The 11551-nt window shown below is 41.1% G+C and overlaps 1 protein-coding gene across 1 annotated transcript in view; it reads left to right on the top strand.

The window, feature by feature from the left end:
• The first annotated feature begins 1824 nt into the window (after positions 1–1824).
• COL9A1 (collagen type IX alpha 1 chain) overlaps positions 1825–11551 on the top strand; it is a 75004-nt gene continuing 65277 nt past the window's right edge. The window contains exons 1-4 of the mRNA XM_037392294.1: positions 1825–2002; positions 2328–2401; positions 3785–3862; positions 4000–4132. Coding sequence (XP_037248191.1) covers positions 1989–2002; positions 2328–2401; positions 3785–3862; positions 4000–4132 — 299 coding nt within the window. The 5' untranslated portion in view covers positions 1825–1988. The remainder of the gene's footprint in view (positions 2003–2327; positions 2402–3784; positions 3863–3999; positions 4133–11551) is intronic.

Here is an 11551-nt window from a genome sequence, read left to right as displayed (position 1 = left end):
AGAATTCCACCCATGAGAATTGCTGCAATGAAAAGCAAACGAAAAGAGATTCTAGATTGTTCAGAAGCAGAGTACGTGTTCTCCAAATTTCTCTGAACAAGGCTGCCCTTCTTCAGAGAGGACAGGGTGTGTGTCAATAACCCCAGACACAAGCAATGGCAGGCATCGTCATGCCATGTGCCAAAAAAGACTTGCTAATTTACTCAAGATGGCACCACTTAGTTCCATATCTAACTGCTGGGATGGCTTTATCTTCCTTCATGCTGCCACAAATAACTTGACAATAATAAGCAGTCTCAAAGGCAAACTTAATGCCACAACCCATATATGACAAAAAAGATGGTTTGACATCTGCCTCTTTTCCACTCCTTCACAAACCTTCTGGTACTCCCAAGCCCTGGGTGCTCTCACTTTTTTCCTTCCCATGCCACACTCCCAAGCCCTTCCCCTTCTTAATAACTTCAGGTGACTTCTATGTCCCGCTCTCCTTCCTGCTCCTTACAGATTCATTCTGTGCCCTACAGATATTACTGCATGACATAATGGTAATATCTGCATGGGGGATGAGTGACTCGGGTGTGTGGTGACTTGGGCAAACTTATTGTGAAATTGTAGTAATATTGATCAATCATATTAATATTTTATGATTTTTAATTTTCTTTGTTGACAGTGGTTTCATGTGCCAATTCTGGCACCGATATATGTTCACCATCGTGATGCTGGATGGCAAGACTCCCTGAGTGTACCTTTCTTGAAAGGGGAAAATGTGGTGTCACCCAAGATGTGCTTGCTTAGGCATTAAAATGAGACATTATTCACAGCAAACTGTTCGTGTCTATGATCCAGCCCCTGCCGTTCTAACAACAGACATAAAATGGTGAACAACATTAACACTGGAATTACCAATACTGGGAATGAGAGTTACAGCAAACTGGGACAAATGGGGTAGTTCATTGCTCAGTTATCGCTTCAGACTCTCAGCAGACAGCAGAGATCACTGCATTTCCTATATTCCACACTTAAAAAGGAAAAAAATCTGGAAATTTAAGCTACCTTAGAATACTAAGAATCTAGAGGAGATGAAACCTTACAAATGTGATGTATTAGCACAACCTGGCATACTTTTCCATACGTACATGAATTTTGACTGTGGTAACTATTGGGACCTTCCAGCTGTTCACCTCTTTCCCTTGGTCTTTTCATGCATACAGATTTTAGTGTGTCTCTGTCTTTTTATGTCCATGTGAGCAAATATGATTAAGTCTCTTTGTGTGTCCAAATGTATAATAGTCTATGGAAAGAGAGTGCTTTATCAATAAGCAACAGAAAAACAAAAGTCTGCTTAGTGAAACTGATGTGTATTCCTTGAAAAGGTTTGAGTTTAAGCAATGAAAACCTTCTTACATAACTGGCTTTTTTCAGAAAAACCAGCTGGGACACAACCAGACAGGCTTCACCTGAGTCCACCTGATGAGCAAATCAGTGAGAAATGGAAATGCCTGCCTTACAGAACCAGGGCTCCCTTGTACTCAGAGCTTTTAGTCTTAACACCACGCCAGGGCCACCAACTTCCTCAGACTTCCTGGTACGTAGTACTCTGTCACCTGCCTGGCTGAACAGCAGACCCTGCTATTCAGTAACTGGCATCATGGAACTCGCATTTTCTTAATCTCCCTGCCCTGATGCTGGCACAAGCAGTAGCCTTTTCTTTGCTCTCTTGGATTCTTTATACTCAACTGGCTCCAGAGATCCGCCCTCGGAGCCTGCCAGGACACATGTCTGTCCAGCCTCCACCTCCTTCCCTTTGCAAGATTAAAACAGAGGCAGCAGCCTGCACCCTCCTCCCAGCTGGGTCCTGCGCGGGGCAGGAGGAGGCAGCTGCACCCGTTGCCTCTCTCTTCTACAGGGCTAATGAGAGGGAAGCAGGCGGTGTGACTTGTATGCACCACGTATTCACATGAGCGGAGTGAGGAGAGCCAGCAGCAAAGATGAAAAGCAACTGGTAAGAGAACATTTGGGATTTAGAGACATCTGTAAATAAGAGATTAGAAGCAGTTAAAGCTGTCCTTGCCAGCTGCTGCCTTTGTTGCTTGGTTTTATGACATCATTATGTGAAGGAAATGGTAATAGAAAGAGCTGTATTGACATGTTTTATTATAAGGCAAAGATAAAAAGTTCTCACGTAAAGAAATTATCTTGTCAGATCTGTTAGTAAATCCTTAACTGGGGTTTTTATACATTTAATATGCATAGCTCTGAGGAGAAAGTCAATAACAGAATCTGTCAAAAACTATAGATTCATACTGAAGTTTTCTTTCTGTTTACAGGAAAATTACAGCTTTCTTTTGCATGTGTAGTTTTCTGTGGTCTTTCATCTCAGCCACGATCCAGCAACAATCAAGTAAGGAGACAGATTTATCTGCATTTCATCTTTCTGCAACTTTGACTGTCAAAAGAATTATTCTGAGCTTATTCAAAATTAAAATACTCTCTAGCTAGCCATCACAGAAAGACAGAACTGTCTATGTGTATGTATGTATGCATGCATGTAAGAATGAGGGGAAAAAGCAAGAGCTGTGTGTTAAAGTCTGTTAGATGTCTGTTAGATGTATTGTTAAAGTAAGGATTAAAATCTGGCTATAGGTGGTAGACAGGTCACAAACCTCCTCCTGTCTTTCATTGCTTCTAGTTAAGATGTTATTTGCTATGTGTGGCAACAAACTGGTTCTACTTTATTTGCTGGGCATAAAATGTGAATGGCTGGATGTCAGCCATCAAATAATATAGAATGAGGCCATTTCTAAGGTGTAACATGTCAACCTGAATGTTCCCTTTAAGTCTATGTTGTCAGAAGGAAACCCACATTTATGGCTGAGCCTTTGCAGCACACAAGAGGCTCTCTGTAGGTTAGAAATGTATCTCCCTCTAACTTGCACTCTTCATTCTTCCCCACCCAGACTCTACTAATATTTTCCAGACTGACCTGATACTGGACTTGCACATGACACTTAAACTCTTCAAATAAATTTTTATTTTTCCTTCCTCTTTCCTTAAATTAAGGGAATCTGGTAGATTTTCATGCTGATTGCAAAGCTTTTTGACAGATAATATTCTGAAAAATTGGATTTTAAAATTTGGTTTCCTGAAATTAATTTCTTCTACATTCTTGTTTGGGTCAACAAAAAAGACCTATATGTTCCTCTTGCTGCCACCCTATATTTCATGAATAATCATTCTCTGATGAAATGTGGCACAGAGGAAGATGGGAACACCTGGAACACCAGAAAGGATGGAAAAGATGCCAACAGTTTCTCAACAGTCCCTTTAGTTGGCATGAGGTTTGTTTAAGTTTCCTTGGGACTAGAGAGACTGTTGATTTAGGTAACAGGCATTCTTCCCAAAGTTTGCTTAAACCACCAAAAGTTCCAAACCAAAAAACTCCTTACACAGCAGGCCTTCTTATGCTACCACTGCTTCTCCGTAGCTCTGCAAGAGAAGAATTATTATAGCACTCTCATTTGGAGGCTTGGGGAAAAAAAAAATAATCAACTAATTACTCAGGTTATAATTTTAAATTTGGAGTTCTTTAGAAACAGACGCTTATTAGCGTTTTCTTAGAGCTCTGATTTCACTGAGTACAGTTTAAATTTATTATTATATACATCTAATTATTATTATTATTAACTTTCATTTATAATATTCATACAGTTGCTTCACTTATTATTTTAAGGTGATCTGAGGCAATGTGCAGGGGCATGGTTTATAAATTCATCCTTTTTTGTAGGACTACCAGCCATTCTGGGTGCCAGTCAGAGAACAGATCTCTGCCCAACAATCAGGATTGGTCAAGACGACTTACCAGGCAAGTAGTGTCCTGACTTTTTCAAGGAAAAGCTGCTGTTCAGAAACTTTATCAGGTTATATTCATGTGACTGCACAAGTTTTTAATTAAATTAAAATGAAAGTTAAATACTGGACGCTTATATTTTTTTCTTGTAGGCTTTGACCTGATTTCTCAGTTCCAAATAGAAAAAGCTGCTTCCCAAGGAATTATACAGAGAGTAGTGGGCTCCACTTCTTTACAAGTGGCTTATAAATTGGGACCCAATGGAGACTTCAGGATCCCAACCAGGTAATGCTTCTTGTTGTTTGGGTTTAAAAACTACATGTTTTGCAATATTGTTGTCTGAGGACTAGATCCTCTCCCCAGCTAGATCATCTCATTTGCAAAGCTTTTGGAAGGTGAAAGAGGAGTTCAACTTTTTTTCCATTGCCACCAGTAAGACCAGACTGATTCTATAACAGCAGTTTCAGGGACTTCCACTTTCTTCTACCAATGATATTGCTCAGGGTGCCTCAAGATTTGCTGATAGAAAGGGAATTATCCCTAAGAAGTGAAGCCAAAAGTTGATGATGACTGGAAAAGGGATAGGGAAGCAAAGAAAAGATAACAGGAGAGAGGAAAGTTTTCTCAAAACATTGACACAAAGGGATCTTTTGGATTAACAAGGTAGGATAAAAGTGGATTGGTTGTATGGTAAGGGTTTTTTTTGTTTGTTTGTTTTGGGGTTGGTTTTTTTTGCTTTTTGGATAACAGGTACATGCATATTCCTGGCTGATTTATGGTCACTTGGTCTATAAAAGATGAAAACTACTCTTAGCATGTCGCAGACAAGTTACAATAGGAGCCAGGATTTAGGAATGTCATTGTGTTTGTGCTTTATGGGCCAGACTTGCTGCCAGTGAAGGAAAAGAGACGGTACAGCAAGGCAGAGATGTCTTTGCCAAACTTAGGCAAATTGATTCTCATCCAGCACCTTATGTAATTAAGAATGCCTTTACTTCACAATTAACTGGCAAGACCTTTAATGAGACTACTGTTTCAGCTAGGAATAATCGGTGCTGACTGTGCTCTAGTCCATCGGTGTGCTGCTGCTCTGTTACTGAGCCTGACCTGGCTGCTCTGCTCCAGTCATTTCACAGCGTGCCCCTCCCAGCAAACTGTCTTGGGAGTGAAGCTGGCAGCAAGCAGCTGGGGCTCACAGCTCAGGAGAGGCACGCTTTAAGCCATTTCCAATAATTTAAAAAACAACCCCACACCTCTCCACATAATATTTATAATGTGGCATGGTAGGTGGGTTTTACTGGTATGAATTTGGGGTGACGGAACGCCTGAGAATGTTACAGGAGTTAGCAAGTTAAGCAGAGCACCTCAAGGAAAGCTGAGCGTGTTTAATGGCGTGGGCGTAGCTCTGCCTTTCTCAGACCCAGGCACTGCAGCAGCCCTGGGCCGCTGCTGCGTTTCCCCCCGCGCCCCGTCACTCGCACGCGCAGTACGTACGGACAGCGCGCGGTTCCCGGGGGCACCCGGAGCTGTCCGCGCCCGCGGTGCTGAAACCCCGCCCCGCCGCGGGCTGCGCAGGGCGGGCACGGCGGGGCGCAGGCGGAGCGTGTAACCCGGCGGTACCTGCCCCGGCGCCCCCAGTCCTGCTGGCCCGGGAGAGGGGGCAGCCAGGACTAGCATGGGCTTGGGAAAAATACACAGCAGCGTTTTCCCCAGCTGGGTGCGTGGGCACGAAGGCACAAGTGCTGTTGGAGCACTGGGGAGGGACCCTCCATCAACACGGCAGGCTCCATGCCTGCCCTGCTGCAGAGAGCTCCTCTCACACCTTCGTTAATGAGCAGCCACGTTAGCCCCAGGTAACCGGACAGCCATGGGCAGTGTCTTCTCTTGCCTTATAAAATAGGGAGGGGTCTCTCTAAGAAAGCCCGTACCCTGACACAAGACTTTCAAGGATTTTGAGGAAGGGATGGGGAGGTGGGCGCATACGTAGAAACGGCAGCAAGCCAATTAGTGTCAGCACAGAGGGCTTGCCCAACTGTCACTGTCCAGTCAGTACTTACCAGCAATAGTAAAACAAATTTTTAGAGTAGCGTGTGCTTATTATACCAAGGCAGACAAGCCCATGTTACAGTGGCTATGGCATGGCAACGAGAGCTCAGTTAGATGGGCATGGCTCAGCATATACATTCAGTCTTTGCTGTAGCAATAGCTTATGCCTTGCAAAGCTTACACTGCTTCCTTAAAATGCTACTGAATTGTAGCTTGGTCTTTTTGCTGCTTGGTGTACTTGGCATGTCCAGAAGTATATCCCAACATGAGCAGAGATGATTGCACACAAGTCTTGACTTGAGCTTCTCCCATCATCCAAATAAATTCCCATTGGCCATTGCTTCTTCCAGCATAACATCTGCTGAAGAATCAATATAATGTTCCTTGTGTAATAAGGGACCATGAAACTGCTATGACTCATACCCATTTTCTCTAACATAGCGAACCTGTCATTTTTCAGTTTAATCTATGTACCTTCTGTAGGTGTCCACCAGTTAGTAAGTACAAAATTAATACTAGTAATTTGGATAATAATTGCATTGATTTTTAATTGCAAGCTTTAAATAATATATTAGTTCAAAGGAACGTGTTCATTAAATGTTTTTATGTGGGGGGAAAAAGGCTAGCTATCTTTATGCACTGGATGAAATCTTCATCCTTTGACTTTGCAAATGCACCTATCACATCACAAGGCCCTTGTGTCTACATGGATAAGTTAACACTAGGGAACATTCCAAGGCATTCACACTTGATCATCTATACTGTTAAAATATTATACAAGACTTTAGCATGGTTTAGGTCCAGGCTAATTAGCACTCTTTGAACAGCTCCTGGGCACAGCTTGACAGCTAGCATAGGTCATGGTCCATCGCCAATGTGCAGCTTGCATATAGTCATCATATTTCAGAAGTAAGCAGATTTAAAATTTTTCATGCCGGCTGAACTCAGTATCAGAGAACAGTCCTGGGCATACTGCATGTTGTAGCATGAAGGTAGCCTATGAAACCAGAAGTGATACCTCTTTGGCTGCATCCTCATCTCAGCAGAAAGGAGAGCAAGGTAAAGGTTGAAGCTGCCTTTTGAACAGTGTTTGTATTTGGAGTAGCAGTGTACTGCAGACCACCTTAACAGGTGACATGACAAACATTAAGATAAGAAATTATTAAATTAAAATAGGAAGTTTATAAAGCTTTATCAGTAGGCTTGGAGCATCCAGAGAATTTCATAGGCTGATTTCCTGGCTTTTCCTTTGGGAATAATGCTTTTCTGTGAAGTAATGCTCTTCAAATGAATATACCTGAAGGTCTGGCTTTTCTACATCCAGCCACCAAAGTTCTTCAGGTGTTTTTCCTTCTGCACTACAAGTAAGATATCTTACATAGATATCAATGATGACACTGTAATGAAAAAGACAAAAATGCAGCTAAGAAGAACTGGATGTTTCTGAAAAACAAAGATCAGCTGAGGGTAATGAATCCTAACAAATTACATCTGGCTGATGACTTTGGACAATTGCTTTTAAAAATGCTTAGCTAGGTTTTATTGTTATAGCTTATTTGATGGCTGCCAGATAGTGCCTGCCAGGTCATCTATGATTCTAGGAGGCTTCAGGAGGTGCAGACACAAGTGTCTTCAGCTTGAGCAAAGGAACCCCCACCGCTGGGTATATGATACTGCATTATCACGAGGTTGGCCAGAGGAATTTCTACACCCACCTCCAGTGGGTTGTACTAACATTTCTAAAATCTTAATTTAGCAAGGAGTAAGTTATCTCAGTGGGCAAGGGAGCTCACCTAAGAAATGAATTCTTAAAGAAACAGGTTTAATAAAATAAGCAGTTGCTTTGTAGTATTCAAATTGGTACATAGTCAACCTTTTAACATACTCTGCTGCTTTGAATCCTGAAGTCAGTGGGACTACTCAGGGCTTCCACCACCTATTCAGATGAGTTATCTTGGTTATGCTGATGCATCAGTAGCACTCAGCCTTGAAAATTCAAAGAAATCTTCCCAGTATGCACTCATGCTACAGGATTAATAAGAGTCTTAAGTTTTTATGAAAAAGATAAAAGAAAACAGTAGTGTTTCAGAAGTTCCCTTAGATGCATTACAAATATTTCAGACTCTCCCCACCCCCCCACCCAGTATTTAGAAAAATTAAGCAAGGATTCAAATATCTGATAAAATATTGACCAGACCTTGCACTCATTACACAATTAAAGCAGTTAATAATAGCCAGAGAACACAAGGAAAGCAGGACCAGGCTGCTATCTTACAAAGTTGAGATACAAACCCAAATAAAATAAATGCTCTGATGGCTTATGTCCCTGGCAAATTTAAGCGGCTAGGAAATGGGTCAGGACTGAATTTGGCCTTTGTCCTTGAAATATTTTTTCATATTAATTCTTCCTTTGCTCATTTGCCTGATGCTAAATTTAAAATTGTTTGATTTCCTTCCATAAATCAGTGGAATTGGAAACATGTATGTTAAAAATAATCTATGGAAATAATTTAAATGCTTACATAGTTATCAGCTATTCAAGAAGATGACAGAATCCAGTATTCACTTTGCAGTGAGATGGAGGAATAGCTTCTCAACCATTGTTTATTTAAATACCATGATAAATTTGCCATGGTTTCCAAATATTTAGCATTTTAATCTACTGACTTCAGTAGGGTTTTGCCTATGTAAGGATTACAGGCTTTGGGGAAAACTGTGTATTGAAATACACTGAAACCACTAAAGCCAGTGGAACTGCTTTTCATTGCTGTTGGAGTAACTGAGATGAGAATCAGTCTATGCTTTACTTACAGATTATAGGTACAAATCTTACACAGTAACAGTCCCCTGCAGAGTACCTTTTTAGTGATGGGTCATCCTGTGCTTCGTTATGTTCAGTCACATTACTGATACCGAGTCTTTAGTCTAAAGGCAGCAGTTCTTCTCATTGCTTATTAAAAGTTTTTTTAAAATGTGGATACTTATCCATTTTTGTTCACTGACTTTTTATCTTTGCTGTTCTGTATACATTTCCTATAATTTACTTGTCTCTTACCAATGGCAGAAGCCTCTACCCAATTTCTCTTCTTTGTATATCACTTTGTATATCACTTTATTTTCTCTTTTAATTTTTGAAAAAGGAGGACCCATATGATGGCTTGTAAAAGACTAATGCTATAGCCAAATATGGTGCAAAGAATCCTCTTGCCAATCTTTTACAAACAATCTTCTTATCAAAAAGTGTAACTATGTTTACTTACTAGGTTTTTTTGTTCGGTTGGTTGGTTTGTGGTTTGTTCTGGGGGCTTTTTGCCAGTATAGTTATGTCAGCTGAGGTGGGGTGAGAACATATGTGATAGTTTAACCAGTATTGTCATGACAGCAAAACTTACCAGTCCAGAGAAGGAATGGAAACCTCTCCTCAGGGGATCTGGGGTTAGTACTGCTTCCTTTAGCTATAGAGCTCAGCATATCAGATCCCCTGGAATCACTGAACTTGATAGAGAAACTGGAATGTCACAAGGAGGTTAGTTAAAAAATTACCTAACAATAACACCTTCAGTATGGTCATAGTAAAATCAGTTCTTGTGCTGCGTGTTTGTTCTTCAAACAGTGGGATTCAGCAAGTGAAGTGATAAATGGCTCAGAGAAGTTAAGTTTTTAGCAGTAGATATGTAAATGCTTGTTTAAGAGATTATAGTGGAAGAAGGACACAGAAGGCCATAAAAGACATGCTGAACTGGATCAGGAGCTAAGAAAGAGTGAACGTGTGTCGGTGGTGGTGAGAGGGTGTATCTTCCTGGAGCAGGAAAGGATATATAAACATGTTGTGTAAGCTAGAAGCCTAACACAAGGAAGCATAGGGATAGTAGTAAACACCCAAAAGTGCTCAGAACAGGAGGAAAGCTACAGTATCCACACAGCAACATTTGCATTTGAGAATGCAAGATACAAACCGAAACAAAACGAGACAACACGATAAACTAGAGGAAATCCTATCAGCCAAAGCCAGCTGAGACAGACTACTGCATCCACAGTCAAAGAGACACAAGTCCTAGCAAATCATAGACAGTTTAAAGATATTGGCAAGGAACTCCTCTTCCAGCTTTGTATATCTCCACACCTTGTGCAATGAGATAATCTTCCAAATGAACATTTCCCTTCATCATTCCCACCAGCTTTTGGATGTATTTAAAGGCTCTTGGGGAGGAAAAAAAAAAAAAAAAAAAAAAAAAAAAGAGAAATACCAGCATTTTGGGCAGCCTTATTACTAAGGTGAAGCTGCTGCTGCGGCTGCCAGGTTTGCCTTAGTCCATACGGAAATCTTGCTGAGGCTGTGCCGTCGCCTGCTGGAATATGATTGCACTACAGCTTTAGACACTAACACCGAACTACAAACCACAGAGTCTTTATCTGGAAGTACTCTCTTAATAAATCAGTAGTCATCAAGCACAGAGAATAAGAATTAATTTTTTTTTTTGGTAGTGTGTCCCCGCCCCCCCCCAGCCTAAAGCCTGAGGTTCACTAATGCTGGCTAAATTGCTACTGAGATAGGATTGATATGCAACTCAAAAATAATCTTTGTTCAAAATGCCTACTTGCCTGAGACGTTATTCTAATGAATGCCGGTGACAAATAGCTCTGCATGTCTCTGTACCTAAAAAATTCATTCAAACACAACTTATTCTTAAAGGTGGATAGATGGCAAATAATTTATTGATGATTATGACCTACAATTTTATGATCCATAGAATATGGAAAGGCATACATCTTAAATGTTCTACTGGATTAACTGACACATTTAAGATAAAAAAAATGACATTACTCTTTTGCACAGTGACACAGCCAGCAGTACTTGTTTGTGCTTTCAAGTCTCACCTGTTGTGGGAGTTACAGAACAATGAAACATTTTTTATATGTGGCAAATCTGCTCCCTGCTATTTGTGGCCTTGTAGTTGAACGTCACAGGACATAATACATTTTTAGTGTGGGTTCCTACTACGTGTATATTTTTCAGTGAATGATTTGTGGAATACTTTCTGCTGAAGTGATAGCTAATACATTAACAAACTTATTATTGTCAGGCTGAACAAGAAAGTGCATTTGCAAAAGATATTCTTATGTCTTCAAAACCAAATGATCTGCAGTATCTACCTGCCTAGTTATAGTGTTACGCTATGTTGACCGATTTTGTAAGTCTAATAGTAGGAAACAGCATAGTTGTAGGATATACTTCCTAAATCTGAAGTAGGAGTTTGTTGCTGCCCTGTCACAGCACTATCAAAAACTAGGCAGCTATAACAAGGCCTTTACCCTCACATACCAGGTTAACATCAATAAGTAGTTCCCACACCTTGCCCCGGCACAGCCACAAATCCCCCACAAGGTTTCAAAAGTTCATCTACTGTCTGTGCCCTTTCTTCAACCTCTTCAGGCCAGTCCACCCTGCTTCTTGCCTCTACTGTGTCCAGAGTCTTCCTTCTCCAGGCTCCTCTTCCAGCCAGCCTCTCCTCATCTGGGCCCCCTCCATGTCTCTCCTACATCCAGGGCACACTCTCTCCCCTCCCTCTATTTCCTCCAGATTGCTCTTCATCTGATGCTCCCCTTCCACACCCCTTAGAGCTATTTAACCACTTAGCAGGAACCAGCCACAGCTGC

This window comes from Falco rusticolus, chromosome 6, assembly GCF_015220075.1.
Source record: "Falco rusticolus isolate bFalRus1 chromosome 6, bFalRus1.pri, whole genome shotgun sequence".
NCBI classification, from domain to species: domain Eukaryota; kingdom Metazoa; phylum Chordata; class Aves; order Falconiformes; family Falconidae; genus Falco; species Falco rusticolus.
This window is presented reverse-complemented; position numbering and strand designations above follow the sequence as displayed.